General features: G+C 49.6%; 1 protein-coding gene across 4 annotated transcripts in view; it reads left to right on the top strand.

The window, feature by feature from the left end:
* Positions 1-19,070, top strand: part of TACC2 (transforming acidic coiled-coil containing protein 2) — a 170,640-nt gene extending 151,570 nt beyond the window's left edge. For 2 of the 4 annotated variants that reach the window (XM_033129785.1, XM_033129786.1), the window contains 7 exons: positions 4,118-4,261; positions 4,715-4,791; positions 8,312-8,355; positions 13,943-14,103; positions 14,309-14,415; positions 14,781-14,901; positions 18,519-19,066. In XM_033129785.1, coding sequence (XP_032985676.1) covers positions 4,118-4,261; positions 4,715-4,791; positions 8,312-8,355; positions 13,943-14,103; positions 14,309-14,415; positions 14,781-14,901; positions 18,519-18,584 — 720 coding nt within the window. In that variant the 3' untranslated portion in view covers positions 18,585-19,066. Of the gene's footprint in view, positions 1-4,117; positions 4,262-4,714; positions 4,792-8,311; positions 8,356-13,942; positions 14,104-14,308; positions 14,416-14,780; positions 14,902-18,518 lie in introns of all 4 variants that reach the window. The other 2 variants (XM_033129787.1, XM_033129788.1) reach the window with 2 other exon arrangements.
* The last annotated feature ends 6,140 nt before the right edge of the window (positions 19,071-25,210 follow it).

The raw sequence follows: 25,210 nt of genomic DNA, 5'->3' as shown, positions 1-25,210 counted from the left end.
TGGGGTGATTTCTGGCTGCGCCTTTGAGCAGCTTCAACTTACATTTCCCTTCAGACCGAGAGCTAGCCCAGCCAACCTTTGAGGGGCTGCAGTGGGGTTTCCTGTCTCAGTTAGGAAACGGGAGAAATGAGGAGAGTTCCTTCAGGTTTGGGGGGAGAAGGGGACTGGCTGTAGCTCCTTAATGCTTTCCATCCACACAGTTCTGGCCAAGCTGAATTCAGTTGGGGATAAATCTGACCCGGGTCGCAGACTGTGTGGCAGCCCTGAATTTGACACTAAACCAGGAGAGATAGAACCTAACTGTCCCATTTGTATGGCTTTGCAAGCAGGGCAGGACGCACGGGGGATTGATTTAATTTGTGTATATAACCGATACTGGTTGTGATCCCTAAAGCTTTTGGCCCCCTTTGGATGATGGGGACCCAATATACAGAATGAAGGATGTGTCTGTAACTTAGGAACAAGGGACATAACAAATGGCAAGCTTCAGGACCAGAGAAAGTCCAAGAAACAGGCCCCATTGCGAGAGAAAGTGTGTTAGTCCTTAGTGTCTGATTTCCTCCAGACGCCTGGGTTTTTACATCAGTGGGAGAAGGAGTTAGGTCTGGGGCGACCTGTCTTGTTGTGAGCAGCCTGACTTCATAGGGTCCTTGTCTCGCGTTGTATCTGGAACGGTTATCTACACGATGCCGGAAAGCCAAAAGAACAATCTGAAGAGCCGTGGCAAAGGGCTGGCACGTGGCTTTCAGTTTATTTGCCAGTTTTGAGAAAATGTGGCCATCGTCTGCAGCCTGTGTTGGGAAGGAGTGGCCGGGGGTGCCTCCTGAGGGAGTGTGTTCCCCAGGTTTGCCATCCTGCGGTTGAGAATTCACTGCCCGTTGTCACATTTGGATGGGGCAGCACCCGGGTGAGGCCGCTCTCCGTCCAGCCTGGGTCCACGCTCCATGACCTTGGCTCAGCCTGCCGTGCTGTCCCCACCTGATCTCCACTCCTGGTCCCCACTCTTGTGCATTCCTGTCGTACTGCTGCTCCCAGCCCGGCTCTTGGGGACAGAGGTCCTGCCTTGGTCCCAGAAGTGGCAGCTTCCCTGAGGCTTGACAGCAGGGAATTGGCCACAAGGAAGACTGTGAGCCCTGCTGAGTGATAGGACCTCCAGCCCCTGGCTACGCGGCCAGAAGACCCCAGACATGAGATCTGCAGATCTGACCCCCCCAGGGGACAGCGGTGACCCCTGAGGTCCTCACAGAGACCAAGATTTGAGAGTGTGGATTGAGGGATTGGAAGTCAGTTCCAGAGGCCCAGGCTCTTGAGTGGTGGCCATTTCACATGTTAATTTGTGATTCTACTGGCTTTTGGGGCCCTCTAAAGTTGCAAGTGGAGGATTATGTGAGAGAAACAAAGCTTAATCTAAATCTTCATCTTAAAATATCAGCAAGAGACAAACGGATTAATTTCAGTTAAAAACAGTTCTTGGTTGTAAGAGAAAACCAGGGTGTGTACCTTGAAGTTCATTAACGTGCAGATACTCCGGTAGTAATTCAAATGGGATTCTGAAGTCATCTGTTCTTTTATTGAAAACACCAGGTGGCCAGGATGAAAAGTGATATTGAATCACTGTATATGGTAGTAACCTTTGGCGTTTACTGAGAAAGCTCACTATTTTATTCATTTTTCATCCCCTTCCTTGTTTTACAAAGGACTTTCGGTGGCTGAAAGGTCATTAATTCCTGCACTGGTCGTATTTAGTTTCTGCCCAGTATGATAAAGTTAGTTTTAATTCATTTTCTCTTGCACTTCAGAGAGCTGGCTTATTTTGGGTCAGAATTGAATCTCAGCTTGGGAAACCTTTGCCAAAACTCTCAGATCCTCATTTTTTTTTCCCCATCTTTAGAAGGACCAGGAGGAGTTAGATCGTATCTAATGCCCTTTCCATTTTGAAATTCTATTATTCTAATTTTTTTTCCCAAAGAATATGTGATTTTACTTAAACAGTGATAGGAACCATTTTCTTTTTAATCCTCTTCCGAATTTTGTGTTTATGAACTTTATCCATAAGTACAGATACTGAGTCTTAATGGCTAGGTATAATTTTCCATTTTCTGAGATGTTTCCCGTATGACAGGTTACTGTGTTTCCCCGAAAATAAGACCTAGCTGGACCATCAATTCTAATGCGTATTTTGGAGTAAAAATTAATATAAGACCCGATCTTATTTTACTATAATCTTATTTTACTTATTTTATTTTACTTATTTTACTTATAATCTTATAGTAAAATAAGACCGGGTCTTATATTATAGTAAAATAAGCCTGGGTTTTATATTAATTTTTGCTCCAAAAGACGCATTAGAGCTGATGGTCCAGCTAGGTCTTATTTTCGAGGAAACACGGTAGAACTGTGAAAACATTTCAGACTACGAAGATTAACCCATACATTGGGGAAGCCCCGCCTCTGTGGGCTGGTGGCATCTCTCTTCTGAGAGGTCAACCTGCTTGCTCCTGAGGGCTGTTAACTTGTGTCCAAACGTCCTGGGACAGAGGCTTCTTTAGGACCTGAGGCTGGAAAACTTCTTGGCATCCCATTTGACACGGAGCACGTCTCTAGGATCTGGTTGACCAAGCGCCGTGAGCTCCCCTCTCTGACCAGCAGTTGTCATTCGGGTCCTATGTCAGAGTTGGCCCAAATACTCAAGGCAGGGCAGGAGCCGGGAAACCCAAGCAACAGAAGCTCCCTTGTAAGACAACCTAAACCATGTAGTTCATCATGCATGTGTACAACTAATGAGTCCTAACTTGGGAATCTGCAGTCCTATCCATTAAACTTCCACCTGAGTTTTCTAAGCTGTCTCAAGTTCATTTTGCCGACACTGCGGTAGGGAGAGCGTGCCTCTTCTTGTGACCGAAGAGAGAAAGTCTGCTCACCTGCATTCAGGTGCACCCCCTTCCCAGTTACTGGTGGTTTTTTAGCCTTATCTGCTGCCATTTACAAGATGAGTCCTCACGACTCTTTTTCCAGAGCTCTCTCTCTCTACCACACCGTGGTGATCTGTTCACTGCTCAGTTTCTTCTCATAAGTTTCCCAAGGAAGAAGCAGTCGCACCGTGCCTGTTAGACCACCATTGTATCTCATCAAATTGGATGTGGGTGACCAAGGTGGAGGTTGCCCTTGGCAACCATGACAGCACCAGGAGGTTAATGAATAGGACTGAGAGTGATTGGTTTGGCATTTCTCTTGTAGTAGAACTAGACTCACAACCCGTGGCTGTGCTGGGTCGATGATATGCCTAACACCGCATTTCAAGTGTGTTGGAAATTGCTGAGCATTTTGGGCAAAGGGAGGGAGGGGCACCACAGACCTCTCTTCCCTCTCAGGAGCCTGGTGACTTCTCTACAGGCAAACCAGTGTCAGTTGTGGGGGACGGGGAATCACACCACTTATCGAGGGTCTTATCAGTACATGTGGTGATTGTCATGGATCCAATTTTCAGTTTTGCATTGACACAACAGACGGAAGGTGACAGAACTCCAATATAGCTCTTCCCTTGAGGCATCCAGAAGCTAGGTTGTGGAAACTAGGCGACACTGGTGGATAACGACGGTAGGCCTTCAGCTTTGTGAATCATATCCTTTCAAATGGAGCTAAATAAGTGCCCCCTAAATTGAGATATAGACAGTCTTACAAAAATGATCAGATGTGCCGTTACTCAAAGCTAGGCAAATGTAGACTAGGATTCAACCTCATTTACATCAGGTTTTTATTTGGGAAGTGGAGCCTGCTGGAGAATGACCTTGCTTCTTACATGCTGTGCCTAAATGCCTCGGCGGCTGATAAATGGCAGCGATAAGCAGGCACCAGACACGCTCGACTCCAAGGGCTGGGAGTTGGGGAGGCCTCCGCCATCAGCCCCTTTGTCTGCCTGGGCAGGTGCAAAATGATAGATTTCCATAGATTGTATCCGCCATCCCCCATTCATCACTCGTAGCATTTTCTCATACTTTGGATGTTCTCTGTTTCAAAACCATACAACTGACCCATTCATGAGAGGATGAATTGCAATCCTCTTTGTTGTATGACCGATGTTAACTTTTTTTTTTTTTAATTAAAAACCATTCCACAGAGAGAAGCTGCTCACCCAACAGATGTCTCCATCTCCAAAACGGCCCTGTACTCCCGCCTCGGGCCTGCCGAGGTGGAGAAACCCGCCAGCCTTCTGTTCCAGCAGCCTGATTTGGACTCCGCACTGCAGATCGCCAGAGCAGAGGTGTTGTGTGTGGGGGTGGGGTGGGGGTTGAGGAAGGCCAGCTCTGGTTGCCCTGGGAAAAGCTGCGCTTTCTGCCACGTGTAAATAAATACGTATGCCCACGTCCACCTTTGGCCACAGACTTCCTCCTCTGACTACTGTAGGCAGAGGTGGGTGGCAAACCATAGGTTTTGATCTTCCTAGACACGATTGTTTAACGAGCCTTTATGGCCTTGTTTGATTTATAACAAAAAGCACACACCTTTTATTGCTCCCCAGTGGTCATCGTGAAAGTCTGATCTCTGGCTTATTTCTGTCTCGTGCTTGGGGAAATTCTCTGAATACAATTATTGTTTGGTGTAGGAAGCTTTAATTCCACATTTATTCAATGTCTCCTTGTTTCGGTCTGTGAATTGCTCAGATCTGAATTCACTCATTTGGGGCTAACCTTTCTCTTCTTCTCCCTGATACTAGATCATAACCAAGGAGAGAGAGGTCTCAGAGTGGAAAGAGAAATATGAAGAAAGCCGGCGGGAAGTGATGGAAATGAGGTCAGTTGTGGTGCCCGGGCTTCTGGTACCCGTGGTTGGATAACAGCTGGAGCTGGCCCGTGAACAGTGTTTTCTATAGAAGGCTCTATTCTTTATTACCAAGGTTCCTATTTTCACAAGTGTTTTTAGTATATCACTGTGATTAAAATATGTGCATGAGTTAAATAATGCAACAAATATGTACAATGAAAACCAAATCTCCTTTACACTCGGCCTCTGGTTCCATGTCCCTCAAGTAACTGCTGTGTATCATTTCTGCTGAATCCTTTCAAGAATTTTCCATTTCTGATGGCAAATGTATGAATATAGCGATATAGGCTCCTTTTATATGCAAAAGTGGAGAGTGGAAATATTCATTATCCTGCAACTCTTTGAACTCTTAGCATGGACAGATTTTTATATGTCTCCACCTTGTTGTTAAACTATTGCTTAATACTCCTTACATGGTTATAACGTAATTTTACCAGTCTCCGTGGACGAACATTTAGGTTGTCTCCCGAATTTCGCTTGAACGATTTATTTTCATTTTCTGTATTTGTAATAGAAGTATGATAGCTACCGCCTGCCACGTGCCAAGGGCTGTGCTTTTGGCCTAGAGGCACACAGTCTGTTTCTGCCCCGGCCCCCAGGAAGGGATTGTCGGCTCTGTTTGACAGCAGAAGGCTCAGAGAGGTTAGGTGACCTGCCCAAGGTTCTTGAGCTTCTAGCTAGAAGACTATGAATTTGAATTCACCTTTATGACTCCAAAATCCAAACCTCTTCTGTTGTACCCAGCGGCCTGCCTCCCTTGTTCTCACTTCTGATGCCCCCTTTCCCCTTTATTTCCTTTCTCCATTTATCACCTTAGAAACTAAGAAACCATCTTTGGGGCTAGAACTTACCCTTGGGATGTGGTTTTTAAAGCTATAATGCAAGCGGCATTTTTAAAGCAACTTCTACCCATCCCTTTGCCCTGACCATCCCGGCTTAGTTAGCTCTGTCCAGGCTCTGGATGCTACCGGGTCTGAGAACTGCTTGAGGGAGCAGGGCGGCAGCGGGGAACACAGTTCAATTTTTCACCCTCCTGCTTCTCTGTAGCACAAGCTGCATTGGCTCAAGTTTTCCAACCGCTAGAGAAGGTATGGATTAGAGCAGAGTCATTTTAACAAGGCAGAAGAGCCAGCGCTATGAGGACTATAATAGGCTTCCTTTTTTAAGTCTCAAAGTTTGGGAGGAGAGGAATGGATGAATTCTTTTTAAATAGTTGAAGAATTAGTACATGTATAGTGCAATTAATTGCGATGGCAGGTGTTACCACATTACCAAAATCAGTTGCATTTCTGGCTACCATGTTGAATCTCAAGCCAACGACGTAATCATCGCCCCTGTGTCCTATGTCAGGTAGCATCGTCCCGAAAATTCTCCTGTTGATGCCCTTCTTTCTGCGGATGCTTTTTGTGATCCCTTCTGGAGGGTAATCTTAGTATGCTATTTCACGTTCAAACCGAGGCCCGGTCGTTGCATTATTTTTAAATCTACCTGTTTGTTTGTTTGTTTCGATGAGGAGGTGGGGGAAGGAACAAGGTGGCTTTAATTTTTTGCCTGCACTGGAATGAAGCAGGGCATGTTGGGAAGGCTGGAAGTTCTCCGATTCCCTCTGCCTCCTGGGGAGAAGTTGTACCTGTGGGGGCACCAGGGAGTGCTGTATTAACTGGTATGGTAGGATTTCGAGTGTCACCAGCTGGCACAGCTGCGCTGGTGTTTGATGGCCCCAGGGCCTGCCCTGTCGCCCTCTGAAGCCAGACCAGGTGTAAATTAGGTTCTGCTCCGTGCCTGCCTCTGGTCCTGTCACGTGACCCTGTGTCTGTCTTTCATCATCTGTACAACGGGGCTAAGTCCCAGGGCCTCGAGGCAGGGAGCATAAGGGCTATGAGCAAAAGCTCCAGAGTCCAATGTCTGGGTTTGGACCCTAGCCCTGCCACTTTGCACCCCTAGAACCCTAGAGGTTCCTGAATGACCCTGTGCCCCAATATACCCATCAGCAAATCTGGGGTCCATGAGGGCACCGCCTCTTGGTGTCATTGTGAGGATGAGGTGAAAATACCACTCAGCTGAAGCAGCTTTAGGCTCCTGGTCTCCCTTCTGAGAGGATACGCCCCTTACCTGCTGTGGTCCAGACTCTGTCCTCAGTAGTGATGTGTTCAGATGGGGCCACGGCTAAGATCCATCACCGTTTTCTGGTTCTGTGGTACAAGGAGGTGTTGTTTAATCACAGAAAACACAAAAGTGTGTCTGTGTTGGATTCAGAAAGAACCCGAGTGGGCTTATGTCCTGGTCACCTTTCTTGTCGGTCTGCCCCGGGGTGAGGCGCTGACCTGGGGCCCATAGTCAGGAAGCCAGGGACAGACACCCAGCATCTGCGGGGCCTTTAGACTTTGCAGAATGTGCTCTGATTCTATTATCCCTTTTAACTTATTTAATTTCCCCCACAGCCCTGAAAGTCAGTGTAGGGTCATTCTCTCTGTACTGGGGAATAAGCTGATCTGCCCGCATCCATGACCAACTGAGTGTCCGAGTCATGCAGCTAGGAGAGGCGGGGTCATCTGTAATCAGGGCCCTGGAGCTGCTGGTGGTTAGTTGCTCTTGGTTCTCTTGTGGAAAATAATTATTGGATAACATAGGCGAACCTTCCCCCCCAAGTCTTTTTCAAGAGGTTCCTTCCAGAAGGTTGACTTGGGAGGAAGGGCTTCTTCACTCTGGGTCCTTCCACTGGGGGGCAACAGTGAGGCAGTCTTGCAAGCAGAGGATCTTAGTGCTTTTGTGCAGCTGTTGTTTATTGAGGCTACCCAAGAAGTGCTACTCTCTCCTCTCCCTGATCCCCACCCCCACCAAACACAGGTGACTAAGAAGTGACCCTGGGCCTAGAGGAACTTCCAGACTTCCACACTGTGATGCCAGATGAATGAGATGTTTTGGAAGAAGATGCAAATATTATAAAATGTTATGGAATCCCGAGGAGAAATCAGGGATGGCTTCCTGGAGGAGATAACATTTGACTTGGACATTGATAAACAGACTATGAGAGGTGGAAGTAGACAGGGGGAGTGAACAACATGGGCAAGGGCATGGAGGTGACAAAGCTCAGCGCAAACAAGAAATCATTGGTTCTCATTGAACCATTGTGTTTATGAGGTGACATGGAAGGAGGTAAGATTGATGAGGGGGACCAGGCCCAGGTTGCAGAAGGCTTCCACTGTCAGGATGCTTTGGACTTAATTGTTTTTTTCTTCGTGGGCACTGGGGAGACATTGAAGGTTTTGCACAGGGAGTGATGTGTTCAGTCGTGACTAGGAAAATGAACCTCTTTGGGTGTGCAAGGAGAAGGCTGAGGTTGGGGGTAGCCCTAGAAGTGAGCGTCAGCTGTGGCGAGTAAGACTTGTCCTCTCATACATTGCTCAGGCTGTTGGAGAGCACAGCACGTGGGCCGTGTGTGAAATGAAAAACTGTTCATAGTTCCAACATGTTTTCACTTCTTTTACAGGAAAATAGTGGCCGAATATGAGAAGACCATCGCTCAGATGATAGGTGGGTGTCCTGCCTGGCCCGCCCCGAGGTCTCTAAACTATGGGGAGAGCTCTGAAGATAGAGACTCAGAGTGTGCTCCTCTCAGACTCCTCTTAGAGCACGAGGTCCTTCAGGGAGGGACCCAGACATCCCAGAACACGGCTTTGCCCCAGGGTAGAGAGCCTGGGGACTTCCTGGAAACACCTGCTAGAATGTCCCTCAGTGTTATTCATGCCTGTGGGAGACCATGGCATTCACCTCAGTGGCCACATCATTTGTCCCAGCAAGGATTGCCCACCTCCTGGGGAGAGAGATTTGGGTTCGTTCCTGGGATATTTGCTCATGGGAGAGACTAGGGATCAAATCCCTAAAGTAGTTTAGACTCAAGTGGCAAAACGCCCCCCTCTGCCTTTACACAGGGTCTAGGGCAAGGACAGAGCATGTGACAGTCCAGCCGCCCACCCCCCGCTTCCTGCAGTGATGTGGCAGACCCGGTTAGCTACTCACAAGGCTTTCTCGCTCAAGTTGGGTACTGCCTCAGAATCCTCTTAACACACTATCCTGGCAGCCGGTACTGAAGGTTGCCTTGGCTTGCGATAAAACAAGTTACGCGTTATACACACTTGGCTCTTTTTTTTTTTTTAAATGAGAAAAGATCTAGTGGAGGTTCCAAGGTCAAATTTTTACACTAATGTTTATTCAAAACTGCTGCGATGACTCTAGGGGGTGGATTTTTTTTTGTTTATCTGTTTGTTTATTTATTTATTTGCTTAGGTCCATGATACCAGTTTTTGAAAACTCTTTTATTCCTAAGGATATACGTAGTAAAGACCCCAGTTCTCTGCACCCCCCAGTTTCTGTGTCCCAGTCTGACACTGCCCGCAGATGACCCCTCTCTCTCAGACGTTTCGATGTGTGTCGTACCATCCCTCTAGCTTCTCCCAGGATGAATGTGGGAGCAGCCTTGGGAGTGGCAAAGAGGCTGACAGTCGAGTGCTAGCATCCAAAGGAACTGCAATTCTGACTGAGTGTGATGAAGGCCTTTTCTCCCAGAGCTAAGGGGAAAACCCATCCGGGTGTTGCTGAGAATCAGCCTCACGGTGTCTGCTTTCTATCACATGAGACCTCGTTATTAAATTGGTGTAAGAGTATATGAATGCATATAGATGAGATAAAAACAGAACACTTGGACTGGAAACTGCTGCTGACAGTGGCCGGGCTGAAGGATTTATGCCTTCCAATATATAGTGTTTGGCAAGCTGAGCACACCCTTCTGGCCTCCTGGAGTCTTGGGGTGGGACAGTGCCACTCACACCTACAGTGGCTTATCTGGAAACATCCCTCTGTGTCTCAGAGTCACATATTTTTGTTTCTGCTCTTGGTGACGACGGCTAAGCCAGTGTTGAAATGGGGGCTTAGAGGCTGGGAGCCTTGGCCCCTGTGAGAAGACGGCCTAGGGCCATCTTTTATTGCTGGGCTGGCAATTTTGATGGAAGACATTCCCTCTTGAAAACCGGGAATAAGCATCTCTCTCGTGTAAGCCTGTCCTGAGGTGACAGAAAGATTATTCAACTCTGAGGCTTTCCTTACAGCATAGTAGCAGGTGAGAGTAGTTAGAACAGCAGTGTCAGTTCTGGACGATCTGAGCAGTGTGTGAAACCGTGACTCCAGGGGTTACGGCTGCGCACACCCACCCCGTTCCCCAGTACCCTCTCGTCCCCCTAACCCACCCAGGGAAGGTGGTATTTGGCTGAGGGTCCCTCTCTTGAAGAATGGTAACCTTGCCCCTTTTGAGCATTTTCGTTTTGGGGTGTTCGGGGGGCTCACAGTTGGCTCCATGAGACCCATCCAGTGTCATTCGGTATTGTCCCACTGTGTGTCCCTTCCTCTTTCCCCATCCTCACTCATCCATTTCCCGTCGTCTTCATCATCCACTTTTCCAGACCTGTTTGCATCAGCATGGGGTACGTCTCTGGCTGTCCTCTGTCCATCAGACTGCATGTCATTGCTCAGGGCCACCGTAGATGTCAAGGTCCTCGTGTCCTTGATGAAGACTGAGGGCTGAGGGCTCAAGCATGGCCGGGACTCGGGACTCGCTGTGGTTGTGGGTGGGATGTGCCTTCTCTTTGGGTAGGCCATGAGTCTCTCCATATGTGGAAGAAACACACCCACGTATCTCATCTGGATTCCATATTTTTCTTTTTTTTGCTCACCTAACCAGCATTCCTCATGGAAGGGGAAACTCAGGCCCAGAGAGCTTGGCCATTCAGGACCAGAGTGAATGTAATAGCTAAAACCAGTTACCATCCACCTACACCAGCCCTTCCTGGCTCCAGCCTGGCTCTGTGGCTTCAGTTGAACCATCACAAATGCTCCAACGTGAAATCTGTCCCACCATCATTGTGCATTCTCGTCACATGTTCCTAAAGAGAATGGTTTAAGTTCAAACATTGAATTTTAGAATTCAGAATAGACACAAACTTCTGTGCTTTCTGCATTGCAGGTTGTTGCAAATGATTTTTTTTTTTTCGGCTTTTCCTAACAACTGCCCTGATTATCTGTTTTGCTTCCATTTTCTGTTGCTTCTTGCCCTTTGCTTGCAAAACAAACAGGCAAGCCTGGTAAGTAAATGCTTTTCACCTAATTTGACACCTGCCCATTGCAACCCTTGTTTGTTTTGTTTGCTTTTCTATTTTTGTTACTTTTGCTTTTGTGTGTTGGCTGCATTCTCACATGGTTGAATAATGTTTTGTTTGCCAGAAAATCTCCAGGAAGATCGTTATGTTGTTGAGTCTGGAGCATCTTGGGTTTGGGGCTGATTTCCTGGTTTGAAGAACTGAACTGCATTTGTAATTTCCAAAAAGATTTGTGAAGCATCCTCGCCTCCTGGGTCTCCTGGGAGCTGGGAAATTCCATTTTGACAGGGGTTATATGGGGAGGAAAGGAAACCTGAGGCAGACCGAGTCTCAGATCCAGGAAATCAGATGGACTCTGTTTGATAAATGGCTCCTTTACAAGCCAAGTGAAATGTATACATGGCCTCAAACCAGCCTGGAATGTGCATTGTACAGCGTGCTGAGAACTGAGGAAGCAGCTAGAATTCAAAGAATGAAAAGCATCTGGTTCCTGGCGAAACGCTGAAACGCCCTTTCTTTTAGGAGTCTGCATGTAGTGAGCAGATTGCTGGCAGTTCTTTGCTCGCTGTATGTTAAGCTCTCCCTTCGTGGGTCACTGCGACGTGACATCACGCCAGTTTGGGGGTGCCAGTAATGCTGTTGGCAGGTCACAGACCTGGGTTCTTACTGTGTGCTGAAGACTTTATATACATTTTAATCTTCCCCAAAAGGCTGTGAGAGAAATAGTGTGATTCCCTATTTCAGGTGAGGAGGCAGAGACTCAGAGGTTATCAGCCCTGTTCCAGTGCACACAGCTGGCAGACACCAGAGCCAGGGCTCAAGTTGAGCACTCAGACTCTGGCTCTGGGCTCTTCACCTCTGCCCTGGTGGCGGGAGCTCTGAGAGGCAGGGTCGGGGGGACAGCAGGCAGCTTCCGGTCCTGTGTTTTCCAAGCGTGCTCCCTGGACCAGCTGCTTCAGCACCGCTGTGGAACCCATCGCAGATGCAAATTCTCAGCCCCACCCCACACCTGAATCGGGACCCACTGGGGTGCAGCTGTCCATGTTTGAACAAACCCCTGCTGACTTGGTTGCATGCTTACATGGAAGGACCCTTTATTCGGGACCTTTTTTTTTTTTTTTTTTTGGACTTTTGAGCAAGTTGATATCTGGAGCTAAAACCAGGATGTGGCCCCCAATTCTACACTCTTCCCTCCACACCACACACCAAATATGCCTAACTTCGGGATATAGCATGAAGTCAGTCCTGCTAAGGGCAAAGAACCCAAAGAGATACGAGCCACTTTTGAGGGAGTTGCTTCCGTCTAGGTCTGTTACTCAGAAGCCCGTGCAGAGATGTGGTTATGGACATGGCGTTGGGTTTGGGTCCTGCTCTGCCACTTCCTCAGTGGACAAGTGAGAGCTTCGCAAACCCCGTTTGCCTTCTGTGGAATGTAAATTAGAAACCCCCTGCCCCTGGGTTGGGAAGCGCCCCTCATTCATCCTTTGCAGGACGTGTGTTGAGGCGTCCTGTGAGTCAGGCACTGTCATAGGTTCTGGGGGAGACGGGCCAGCAACAGACACGTGTGTGTGCACATACATACACGTCTGATATAAGGATAAGGAGTGGCCGCTGCTGGGAAGGGAATAAAGTACAGAGGAGACATTTCCTACAGGTGCTCAGGGAAGCTGCCTCTGGGAGGTGACGGGATCAGAAACCTGAGTGAGCTGGGAGCCACGGCAGCTCTGGGGCCCCTATTCTGGGCAGAAGCCATGGCAGTACTGAGCCCTGGGGCGTGGAGGCCATTGTGACTGGAGCAAGGATGGCAGGGGCAGAGGCAGGGCAGTGGGGAAGGGGGCAGAGCCAGGGCGGGGGGAGCTGAGCAGGCGTAAGGTGACCGGTTTGGGCTTCTGAAAGCTCAGTCTGGCTGCTGCGTGCTGGCTTGGGAGCATTAAATGAACAGTATGGCACCTGACACGCAGAAGAGCTCAGCACACACGGCTGCTGTGTTAAACAGCTGTTGTCATTTCTAGATTCGGGCCTTCCTCAGGCAGGCCCCTCCCAGGGGACCTGGGGCTGACAAAGGGACAGGTCTACAGAGCTCCTTCCCCTGGGAGCTCTGAGCAGGAGCTTCTCTCTGCTGTCACCAAAGTCCCAGACAGATCACAACAAATGGTTCCTCACCCACCTGGACCAGTGTGGCTCCATCCACACACAAAAGACAGTGCGTGCGGGCGGGCAGCTGGGTTATGCAGTGTGGTCAGAGAAAGCCCTTCCCGTAAAATGCTTGGGCAGACTATTAGCTGGGGATGGTCCCGAGAGGTGGAGTTGGGGACAGAGCCGTCCTATTCGCCAGCATCAGCCACTCTGAAATGGGCCAGAAGTTAATTCTTTTGTACATAGCAGAAACTCCAACAGAAATAGCTGTTTTTCTCAGCATTAAGACACCTGCTCTATCAAAGAAAATATCCATTTCTGTCTGTGTAAAGCAGAATTTCAGGGGCGATGGTTATGTGGGCTTTGGGGTCATGGGATGTTTTAAGGCTGAAGAAACCTTTTTTCTTTTCCAACGACCATCTCTTTATCGGGATGACACTTAGGAAGGCCGGCCCCTCACATCTCATACTACAGGACCTTTTAATCTTGCCCAACACAAAATTCAGTAGTGGTGGTTTCTTTTTTTTTACCTATGGATCTCTCTGTTTGCCATCAACAACCAGATAGGATCACTAGGGTCTCCATTGTCGATTTTTATGGGGTGCATTGCTCAGGTCAAAGAACAGTGGCTAACGTCCATCCATTTAATACTGCACAGGCCCAGGTCTGAGATGCAGGGTCGTGGGGCTTGTTCCTTGAGAGGCAGTCCAAGTGGGCTCAGGGGGAGGGTCTCTTGAGTCTGGGATGCCTACTGGTTAGGCTGAGGTCTTGCTGGCCCCAGAGACCAGGTTCGGGCGCCATGGGCTCCATGGTTTTATTCCTCTCTCTCCTGTCAGAGGACGAACAGAGGGAGAAGTCGGTCTCCCACCAAACGGTCCAGCAGCTGGTCCTGGAGAAGGAGCAAGCCCTAGCTGACCTGAACTCCGTGGAGAAATCTCTGGCCGATCTCTTCAGGAGATACGAGAAGATGAAGGAGGTCCTGGAAGGCTTCCGCAAGGTGTGTTTGTGCTCTGGGGGCGTGTGGGGTGGGAGAAGGTGGACCAGGAGGGCTAAGATTGTGGGGCTTCTGGAAGACCATCCTCGCAGGCTGGGGAGTCAGACTTAGCCGTCTGAGGTTACACCTTCATCAGAGAGTTTTTGGGGTTCCCAGCACTCCTCGGCATTTCTTCTGTGGGCTCGACCCCTGTCCTCTGTCGTGTCAGAATGAAGAGGTGCTGAAGAAATGTGCACAGGAGTACCTGTCCCGAGTGAAGAAGGAGGAGCAGAGGTACCAGGCCCTGAAGGTGCATGCAGAGGAGAAGCTGGACAGGTAACGCAGCCGGGCTGCTTCCAAGGCAGGACAGGACCTCCGATGGCCCCCCTGACATTGGCCTGGAGAGGGCGGATAATTTTTCCTGTACAATTCAGTGTCATTTGTGATGAGTGCACTCTTCAGTTAGCATGCATTTTATAAGTGAAGGATGCATGTTGTCATTTCCAAGGCGCCCCCTCAAAGTACCCCGGCCTCATGAGAATGGGGGTTCGGGATAGGGGTTCTCATGGGCACCTGTGCTGGGCCTTCGTTGGGAGCTGGAGCCAGACGGTTTCCTCTGCCCAGAGGTGGGGAGGAAGGGGGGAGGCGTCTACAGAGAAGGGTGATAATTTCTGAATCCTCACCTTACCCCATTCCCACAGGGCCAATGCTGAGATTGCCCAGGTCCGGGGCAAGGCGCAGCAGGAGCAGGCTGCCTACCAGGCCAGCCTGCGGAAGGAGCAGCTGCGAGTGGATGCTCTGGAGAGAACGCTGGAGCAGAAGGTAACAGGTCCCGGGTGCTGGCCTCCAGGCAGGCAGGGCTGGCTAAACCCTCAGAGAAACTGAGGCTGGGTTTCCACCGCAGCTCCCTGGACAAAGCCCACACAGCAGCAACTCTCCAGGACAAGGCGATGCTTCGTGACATAGCTGTGCTCTCCCTCTGGAAGAGCCAGCCCTGAGACGGGCCTCCTTTGTGCCTTTCCTGGAATAGCTGCTACGTGGGTATTTGTTGCCCTTTTTCATTCCTTGTCAACATTCGTGTATTTGTCAAATATTTGTTAAGCACCTACCGTGTGCCAAGTAGAGTTCTTTAACCACTGCAGCCAGTATGCTTATCGATGAGTGGATGGTTCCCACCAGGTACCCACCGCGGGTGGACAGTGGGTAGATGCAGAGACAGCTGCCTGGTGTAGAACATGGGCTGTGTCTTCTTCTTTCTGTGGATGGGGGAGGGTCCTCCTGAAGTCCCTCAGCTTGTCCCCAGGTTTCCTGATTTCCAGGCTAGCGCTCGGTCTGCTGTATACACCATCTCCCTCAGTGTCCGAATGACAAGCCCCTTTGCCCAGGAGTGCCATAAGAGTCTGAGTCTGGGTGACTGCGGGCCAGGCAGGCCGCCTCCCTGGGTGTGTTCCCAGACGTGCAGCCCGATTCCCACTGATTTTCTGAGCCTTAGGATTTCCCAGGATGGTCATCAGAGCGCCCAGTGGCCTGGGCTCGCAGCACTTAGCATGCACGGGGGCCTTGATGGGCAGTGGGGGGGGTCCTTTGTAGGCAGGTGGCATCAGGACTCCATCACGTATCCCAAATGGCCTCTGCTGATCCAGAAGCACCCAGTGGGGCTGACGGGGGTCCCAGGTGTATCGGGGCCAAGGAAAACTAATTTCCGCAGTGGCAGGTACTGCCTCTCCCTTCACCTCTGTGATGTCAGGAAAGAGCCCTGGGACTCAGGAGACTTGGGTCCTCACCCCACCCTGCCGTCTAGGATGGCCCCGGCAAGCCTTGCCGTTCACCTCAGTTCCTAGTTTTGTAATGTGGGGGGGATTAAACCAGAAGATCTAGAAGATTCCTTCTAGCCCTGAGAATTATATGGCTCCAGGACCTGAATGAATTTCCCTGAGGTCCAAGTCTAGTTGCGACTCCGCCTCCAGGCGACTCTCCCACAGTACGTGCCTGGTTGTCCAGAATTCAAACAACTAGAAACTCACGCTGCCAGGCCGTTTTCATGCTTTACCTTTTCCTCTTGGGATGAACAAGACAAAAGGGAAGATGAATCTTAGAGAATTGTATTTTTACCAAAGAAAGAGCCTGGACTGTGCTGTATGTGTTCAACCACCTGTAATTCCTAGGCTCTGACCGTTGAACGCAGCAGTAACCGCAGAGACAAGCGATGCAGTCCGAACCGTCAGGTGCCAACCCTTGCTCGTTCACTCTGTACTTACTGAGCAGCGCTGCAGTTTTAGTGTTGAGTGGGTGTTTATTTTTATCCTTCGAATGTTGACAATCCATGATAGCATATTCAGTGACTCGAAAAGCAGAATAGTTTTTTCAAATTGAAGACCACGTTCCCCAGTCCTTTTGGGTATGAAGGCAGTTGTGTATCAGATGTTTCTAGCCAAGAAACGTAGCAATATAATTGAGATCATTTCCTGCTATTTCCATTAAGATTGAACGGTATTTAAATTGCATCACATTGGCGCAATTTAGGTAAATAGAGGTAAAACGTGAACCAGGATAGATATTTTCAAGGCACCTAGACTGTTCAGACTGTTACAATTGCAAAATGAATGTGATGCTAAGTTTTTTGGCGAACTAAAAGACAAGGAAGAAATTGGATCGCAGTGTCAGATGACAGAAAAGGTACGAACGTATCTGGAAACGTAACTTTGTCGTAAAAGAAACCTCAGGAGGCATGAGTTAATCATGCGAGTTCTTCCCTAAAGAACTCTAAGTGATATAAAGGGGATAGTCTCTGTTTTTAAAAGATTCAGAAGCATGATTTCCCCCTGGGCAGTTCGTATGTGAAGGCGTTGGGCATTTCACCCAGTCAGGACTTCATAAAGGTTTTTGCCCCAGGAGCTGAGCTCCGTGATGGGACACTCCGGTAGGTGGTGGGCTGGTGGTGCCAAGACGGAGTGAGAAGAACCTCCAGGAATCAATAACTGGTGGGTCTGCTAGTGCCTCTCAGTCATCAGTCACTGGACGTGATGTTTAATAAGTAAAATAGCAAAGCTGTGTAGGAGCCAGACTTGCCACATCTGACCAGCACAATGCTTTATCTCTCCTCACTGAACAGTGGGGATGATGTGGCTTCCATTGAGAGGCTAAGATAAGAAGTGAAGGAGACCGCAGTGCCGGGCTATGTTTAGCATGGTGACCGGCACACGGCCCATGGTGCTCCAGGAAGATGAAACATCACCGTTAGCAGCCCCAGCAGCGGCAGTGGTGTCAATACCAGTAATTTAAGGATCACTGGTTAGTGCTGATTCCATGCAGAGCCCCAGCTTCCCACGGGCATTTCAGCGCCTCTCAAATGAGCCTCAAAGCCGTAAACTCTAGACGGGAGGCAGGCTGACGTGATGTTCCTGGCGGGCTCTCTCCCGGCAGGGGGCGGGGACAGGTGGCCGGTGGCAGGACTGCAGCGAGGACTGAAATTCTCCTACCCTAAGGCCCGCTTCTTCCCAGGCACTGCCACAATGAGTGGCAGCAGGAGCCCAACCCGGAAGCACAGGATACCTGACACCAGGCAGGAACATGTCTTAGGGAGTTCCTTATTTCCGAGGAGGGGCCTCAGTACAGCCTTGTAGTTCAGGTTCACCTTCCCTGGGGACCTGGAGGAAAACCTGGCTGTAGAATGTTCCCAGAACGCTGGAAAGACCTCGCCCCTTAGAGAGGACCATTCCAGGTTGGCTGTTAAGCCAGATGAACATCCTGCCCGTCCGAGAACAAAGCCCCCACCTGCCAACGCCAAGATGGAGGCGTCGTCCTGTTGCATCCCTGCTCTTAGGGAATGGACAGTATCTATCATCAGAACATCGGTGCAAGATGAACATGAAGCTGGTTCCCCTTGATGGGGCTTCAGAGGACAGGCAGGGCGTGGCGTGAGGGATACCTGCTGCCATCAGCATCTGCCCCCACTTCTCCCCACGACCCCTGGGATCCCAGCTTCATTTGGCATCCTCTGAATAATGCCAGTAATCCGCATTCAAGTAGAATTGCTGAACCACTCCTGGTGTCATTTCTCAAAAGAGCTACCAACAGCTCACCCCAGCCCATCCTTTTGTGTCTACATCCTTCACAGGCAAATAAAGGGAAGAGAACCAATACTAACTAGGCTTTTATTGTGTGCTGAGGAACTTGACATTTCTGACCTCATTTAATTCTCAGAGACAGATGTCGTCATCCACATTGTAAAGATAAGGAGACCAAGGCTCAGAGAGGTTGTGTCACACAGCTAGAGCGAGGATGGATATAGATTGTTTGGCTCCAACTCATTTCTCGGGCACCAAGAAGCCTGGAGAACTCCATGCCCCTAAAAATCCAATGGCCATTCTGAGTGGCTTGATTTCAAACAACCAAGAGATTTCAGCAGCCTCTTTTTTTTGTTTTGTCTTCACTTGCAGAACAAAGAGATAGAAGAACTCACCAAGATTTGTGATGAACTGATTGCCAAAATGGGGAAAAGCTGACTCTGAACCACATGTGTGGTGTTGACCACTACGTGCAATATGACCGTCGGCACACTGCTGTCCTTCGACTTCCATGGGCAGGTTCTGTTTTCACTCTTTCGTATGCACTACTGTATTTCCTTTCTACATAACGTTGATTTGATTGTATGCAGTACTAAGGAGACTATCAGAATTTCTTGCTATTGGTTTGCATTTTTCCTAGTATAATTCATAGCAAGTTGACCTCAGAGTTCCTGTATCAGGGAGATTGTCTGATTCTCTAATAAAAGACAAATCGCTGACCTTGGCCTTGCCCTTTGTACATGAGTTCCCAGGGTGAGCGGCTTCTGGATTTTATATGAACATGTCCAGCTTGCACAGGGACTCTTGCCTTAAGGACTGTAAACTTGATCTGCATTTGCTGATTTGTTTAAAAAAAAAAAGAAAATGCATGTTTCAAATAAAATTCTCTATTGTAAATAAATTTTTTTCTTTGGATCTTGGCAACAAGTGTGGCTATGATTTATTTTCTGGGAGGCGTCGAGTCTTTTCTCCCCTTTGTTAAATCCAATCAGATTCGGCCTTTTATTCCCCTGTCTGGGCTTATTTCTTTGTCCATAGATTTAAATAACATCTTCGTTGTTTTTGCTGCATTTGTAAGTAGAAACTGATGAGAAATATTGACTTGCTACTTAAATAATTCAGTGAATGTATTGAATTAGCTTGGATTTTTTTTTTTTACAAAGCCTCTTTGACTTTTCGGGGGCAAAAATCTATGTACCTTTCTTGGCTCAAGGAATTAGTAGGCTGGCACTCTTCTGTTCCCTCGGTACCACCCTGTATCCACCCTGCCACGTTCCCCTCTAAGGGAATAGGAAAGCGCGAGCAATCACCGGTGGGAGACTGGTAATTAGGACACTTTGGAGATTAAACTAGGGATGTGTGCCTGCCCTTAAATTCCTTAATTGTCCCTGATTCGTCAGGGACCCCAGGTTGTAGGGTGGGTACGTGGTGGGAGGGAGGAAGTGGGAAGGTGTCTTTGTTTCCCAGAACTGCCATAACACATTGCCACAAACTTACCAGCTCAAACAACATGAATGTATCTTCTCACACTTCTGGAGGCCAGAACTCCAAGGGGAAAGTGTGGGTGGGTTTGTTCCCTCTGGAGGCTGTGAGGGAGCGTGTGCTCCATGCCTCCCCAACCCCTGGTGCTGGGCGGCAGTCCCTGGCGTTTGTCGTGTGGCTGCATCACTCCGGTCTCTGCCTCTGTCTTCATGTGACCTGCTCTTCCTGTCTCAAATCCCTCTCCTTTCTCTCATGAGGCCCTCCCCAAATCCAGAGTGATCCCATCTCAAGATCGTCAGTTACATCTGCAAAGATGCTATTTCCAAATAAGGTCACATACGTAGGTAGTGGTGGGTAGGATGTGGATGTAGATTGGAGCGGAGATGTGTGGTATCCATATAATGTTAGGGAGCAGAGCCGAGACCCTGATGGCCCGTGGCTCAAATACCCTTCTTCCTGCTCAGGCACAGTGGCGATGGGCTGCTGCCCTCCTGTGGGGCCCCTCCACCCTCACAGGGCAAGGCCTAAGCAGCCTCAGTAGGGGTGGGGTGGGGGCGGGGTTGCTTCTGTAACTGACAAGGTGGCTGGAGCAGGCAGGATGAGAAGAGAGACACACTTGTGCTGTGCTGCCTGTTCTCGGGCTCCGGGAGAGAAGCCCAGCCACTAGTGCCACTGTCACCCTCACCTCTAAGCCATGCCAGGGACCTCCATTGTCCCCCTGCCTCCTGCCTCAGGTCCATCCAGCCCCAGCTGCTCATGCTTCTCTGGGCCCAACCCCTCCACTCACTGTGTATAAAGCCACATACACTTGTAAATGTTCACCCGTGTGATGGCTGCTAGGACTATTTAAGTTATTTTGTTTTGCTAAGTGAGTGAGAAGAGCACAGAAAGTCAGCACCTGACCTCTCACCCAGAGCTCCCCCTGGCAGCCCACATATGACCTTGGAGATTCTCAGCGTCTCTTAGGACCTTGGGTTTGACAAGTCAGTTGACATCTTGAGCTTCTAACTTTTTTTTCCCCCCTTGGCTCAGCATTTCCTTGGGGCTCTCAAGTTAAAGGTGGCTTTCTTGAGATACTAGAATTACCTCATGAAAGAGTAGGCAAAGCAGGGAGGGAGACGGAAGAGAGTGACGGTCCCTGATGACTGAAGAGCACCTCTGGGGAGATTTTTTCTTTCAAGTTTGGGGCTCAGCCCATTAGATGGAAGATCTGAAGGGCTGAAGCCATGTCCGGCCGCATCCTGCGAGGACACCTCTCTCTATTCCAGGCTCCTGACTCCGGGAGAGAAGCCATCAGTGCTCTGCATGGGGCAGGCGAAGGAGGTGTCAAGGCTGGAGAGAGGGCTGCCCGCTCTCTGCCCGTGCCCCTCTCATGCCCCTCTTGCTTAATCTTTGGCCCTGGTAGGATACTGAGGTTTCTTAGCAAAGCCTCCACTTTCCAGGGCGTGCCACTTGAGAAAATGAGCAGGGCGGAGTGGGTGTTCTGATGGGGCAGGGTTGAGGTGTGTGCACATGCGGCATGCTGGCAGGTGAAGGTATTTTTACCTTTGCGCACCCCCCCCCCAGGGCTCCCTCAGGGTTAGCTCTCTAGCTCACTTTAGCCTTGAAACAATCTGGTGAATGGGAACTGCTTTTATTTCTATTTTATAAGAAGGAAATGGAGGCTCAAAGAAGTTAAAAACCTGGGGACTTGACTACGTCACTCAGCCGGGATTGGATCCCAGGTCTTCAGTGACGGCAAGGTCTTTTGCATTCCCCAGGCTGGCAGTTTTCTTTAAGGAAGTCCAAGAGGTAAGTGGTGGGAAGAGAAGGCACAGGGGCAGAAATGCGTCCTAGCACCTGCTGCTGTCCTGACCTCTTCTTTCATCAGTTGGATTGGTGGCCCTGCCTTGAGTCTGGCTGGCTCCCCTGTTGTTTTTATGGACTAGAAAAAACCTGCTGTTTGTTCAGTGGATGGGAAAGGCAGTGGAGCGCGCCCAGGCCGAGCCTTGTGAGGCTGATGCGAGTGAGTGGCTTTGCTCTTCCTGGTCTTGGCAGGTTTCCCTTGCAGTCAGTGGTCCCATGGCCCCTCCCCTGGCTGCTGGTACCTGGCCAGGTTCCTGAGTTCCCTGGGCTGGAATAGCAATGGCAGAATCTGGAGAATTCACGTCTGTCTTGTGGGTTTATGAGGACCTGAGAAACACAACTTGGAGATCAAAAGCTACGGTAGGACTAGGCAACACCCAGACTCCTTGGCCCCTATAAGCCCTAGGAAATCTGGCTCCTGCACCCCTTCTGACCTCCCTTGTCCCCTTCCCACCCCAGCGTGCAGTCAGACTGCACGGGTTGTTCCTCCAGCAGGCCCTGACCTCTCCACTCCAGCCTGACACATGCTGTGCCCTCTCCCTGGGACATTCACTCCGCCCATCATCCTATCTCTCAGCTCATTTCCACTCCCTTAGGGCTCATCCTTCATGTTACTTCCTCCAAGGAACCCTCCCTGAACCCCCAAGCCTGGGTCAGTGTTTTAAAATGTAGCCTTTATTATTATTCAGGTACAGTGAGGCTAACAGATCGGGAGACAATTGCCATTGAAAAGAGAGTTTGTTACAGTTCCCATGCAGGGCCATATGGGGAAGCAACAGGCTCGGGCAGGCCGCAGAGGGAGCTGGTGCGGCAGCGTAGCAGACGTAGAATTGGCCAGTTGAGATCATTTCAGCAGGCTCCGGAGCATAGCAGCTCGCTGTAGTTGTCTGGTACTTGGCTGTGGGGTGAGTAGGGTAGGCAGACAGTGGCCCTGAGAGTAAGAGCCCCATAAAAGAGGAGGTTGTGATATGGACTCTAGATTGGTTTGTTTGCATATGGAAGGCTCACATGTAGGCGAGTCCTTTACTATCTCGAGGGATTGGCTGGCCCTGGGAGGGACGTCTCTCCAAAGTCAGCAAGGTCCTATGATGTCAAAGCATCAGAATAAAAAGACTGGCTTAATATAGTCAGTTGAGTTCCTGCAGCTCCTGGATCCATTACCCTGTACACTATAAGCCCTGGAAGGGCTGAGGTGAACCTCCAAAAGCAAAGAAAGATGATTTTTAAGGGCAGCTCACAAATGACCTTTTAAAAATCGTTATGTAGTTAATGAATACTAGAAATAAACCAGCATACTGAATATGTTATTTCATTGATAAAATCAATTTACTTTAAAAACATTGTAAGTAACAAAAAATTGTCAGTAAAAGGGAAAGCTCATTCTGCAAGACAAGTGTTAGGTAAGTGGTGTTCCAGGTGACATAAGGATATGAAATTGCTATTCCTGGCATTGGCTGTTGCTAGCCTTAAACATTCTTGAACTTATTTTGTGTTTTGTTTGGCTAGAGCCTTGACGAACTCTTAAGGTTTTGCCAAAGCTTGTTGTGTTCCTTTATCTTGTCACATTTCATCCCCACCCTGTAGCACACACTTGACACCCAACCTTGTTGAAATGCGTGAATGAAGCGAGCCCAGAGCCAGCGCAGTTGTCACCACCCCTCCCAGTCCTGGTTGCACCAACCTGGAAGTCTTGGAATTGTAGGGTCAGCAGTGGGCGGAGCTAAGGAGTGGTTTTGCCTGAGTTCTGGTTTGCAGACCAGAAAACTGAAGCCCAGAGTCAGAGAGAGGACTTTCTCGAGGTCACACAGCAAGTTAGTGGCCAGTGTGTGACCCAGTGGCCCGTGTGTGCTCCTTTCCTATTGCTGAGACCACCCCAGCCATATAGGACTCAGCTCTAGGGAAGCACCCACACCTGGGGAGCCACCTGGCCCTGATTTGAGTACGTATGGGGGCCTCTCACTGCACACTCACACACACACAGCGTCCTGATTCTTTTAGAACCAGCCTGCAGGCTCTGAGGTCTAGACACTCCAAAATGCCAGGCCCCAGGGGCTCTGGGTCTACACTTTCCACCGAGTGAGATTACAGCAGTGTCCAGGGTCACACAGCTCGTCCGGGCCAGAACCAGAGTCGAGATAGAGAATTGTTACAGTGTACCCCACAGCCTCCCCAGATGTGTGACTGGTTGGGGTGGGCTGGATTGGGCAATCTGGGAAGTAGAGAGCTCCTCATCCCTGGACGTTCAAGAAGAAGATGGAATCTCACCAGAGTCCCCCTATAACTGTGGCACGAACAATTTGGGTACAGGTGGTTCTAGCTGAGACCTGTGCTCCATTAGGTCTGGTGTCTGAGTTACTGAAAGCCTTTACTCTTGGGGTTTCCCACTTGTCTTGGCCCTTGGGGCTGGGTTACTGCACCCCAGTACACCGCACCATCAGGAAACGGTCTTGAAGGAAAGGTGCTAGGGCCATTTCTATTTATTTGTATTTGTTGTCTTGGCACCCAAGAGCTCCGTGGGGGATGTATGTGCAGAGGTCTTTGGGGGTGGCTGAAGGCCCCGGATCCCTGAGCTCAGACCCTGTGGGGAGTGATGGAGCTAGCCAAGGCCAGGCGGGGTTCCTGCTTAGGAACAGTGAGGAGTGTGGCACCCTGGGACGCTTCCACAGAGTGGCCACTAGGGAGCGCCCAAGGGCCTGCTCTCTGCTGTGCCTCAGAAGTGGTACCTGAGGGATCCCAGCTGTCCCATAATGAACATATTTGTCCAGGACAGTGCATTTCAAACCCTTTAATGGGGACCTACATTCCAGAGACAGGTAGCTGGGAAAAGTTGGGGTGGAGGGGAGGGAGCAAAAAAGCAGTGAATATGTCCATTTGTGCAAAGACATCTGAGATGTGACTGACCCACACAAAAGCAGACACACACACACACATGCCTGTGTGAACATGTGTGTACACACACACGTGTGTGCAGTACTCATCCATATACAAGGGCAGAGCGGAGGGGAGGTACTGATATGTGCAATTATCCAAGTCAAGAGGCGTGAGTTGAGCAGTTCTAAGGGCCGTTGGACTCGGTGGGGGCAGGGTGGGTCAGCTGTCATAGAACACCCCACAGTAACCAAGTACTCTGCAGAGCAGAATGTGGGTGACAGGAGGGGAGCATCCCAGACCTGAGGGTGTGAGGAGGGAGGTCCATTCAGAGGTGCCTTTCATTTATATAGTGTTTCCAGTTCCTAGAACTCAATGACAGGTAGGCAGAGCAGCTGCATTCCTGTTCTGCTTTATAATTAACATGAGAAGGCCCTGGAGGAAGCCTGTCCTCGGGTCTTCCAAGCTGTACTGACTCCAGCGACTTCGGTGATCCCTGGGATGGGGGGTCCAGGACGCTGATGGACCAAGGTTCCCAGGTGTGATAGATGTGGCCCCACCTCCCCTGCCCCTAGTTCAAGGCCTGGGCTTTGCAGATCAAGTCGCTGAGGACACCTCCAGATTCCACCTTGGCCTCTGAAGGAAGGCTCTTAGCCTTGTCCCTGATCTTTAGACGGTGCTTAATTCCTGGAGACGGCAGATTAAAAATCAACTGCCAACAAAATAAACCATCAGGCATAGCTTCCAATCATGTCAAACTCTCCAATTTTTATATAAATATTTTCGTCAAAACACTTCTGGACACTAGGGCTAGCAATAGAGCACCTCAGAATTACAAAGCTGGGAGGTATGACAAAGCAGAGAACCTT

This window comes from Rhinolophus ferrumequinum, chromosome 16 (genome assembly GCF_004115265.2).
Source record: "Rhinolophus ferrumequinum isolate MPI-CBG mRhiFer1 chromosome 16, mRhiFer1_v1.p, whole genome shotgun sequence".
Classification (NCBI taxonomy): Eukaryota; Metazoa; Chordata; class Mammalia; order Chiroptera; family Rhinolophidae; genus Rhinolophus; species Rhinolophus ferrumequinum.
Note: the sequence above shows the minus strand (reverse complement) of the source record. Positions and strands in the feature narration are given on the sequence as shown.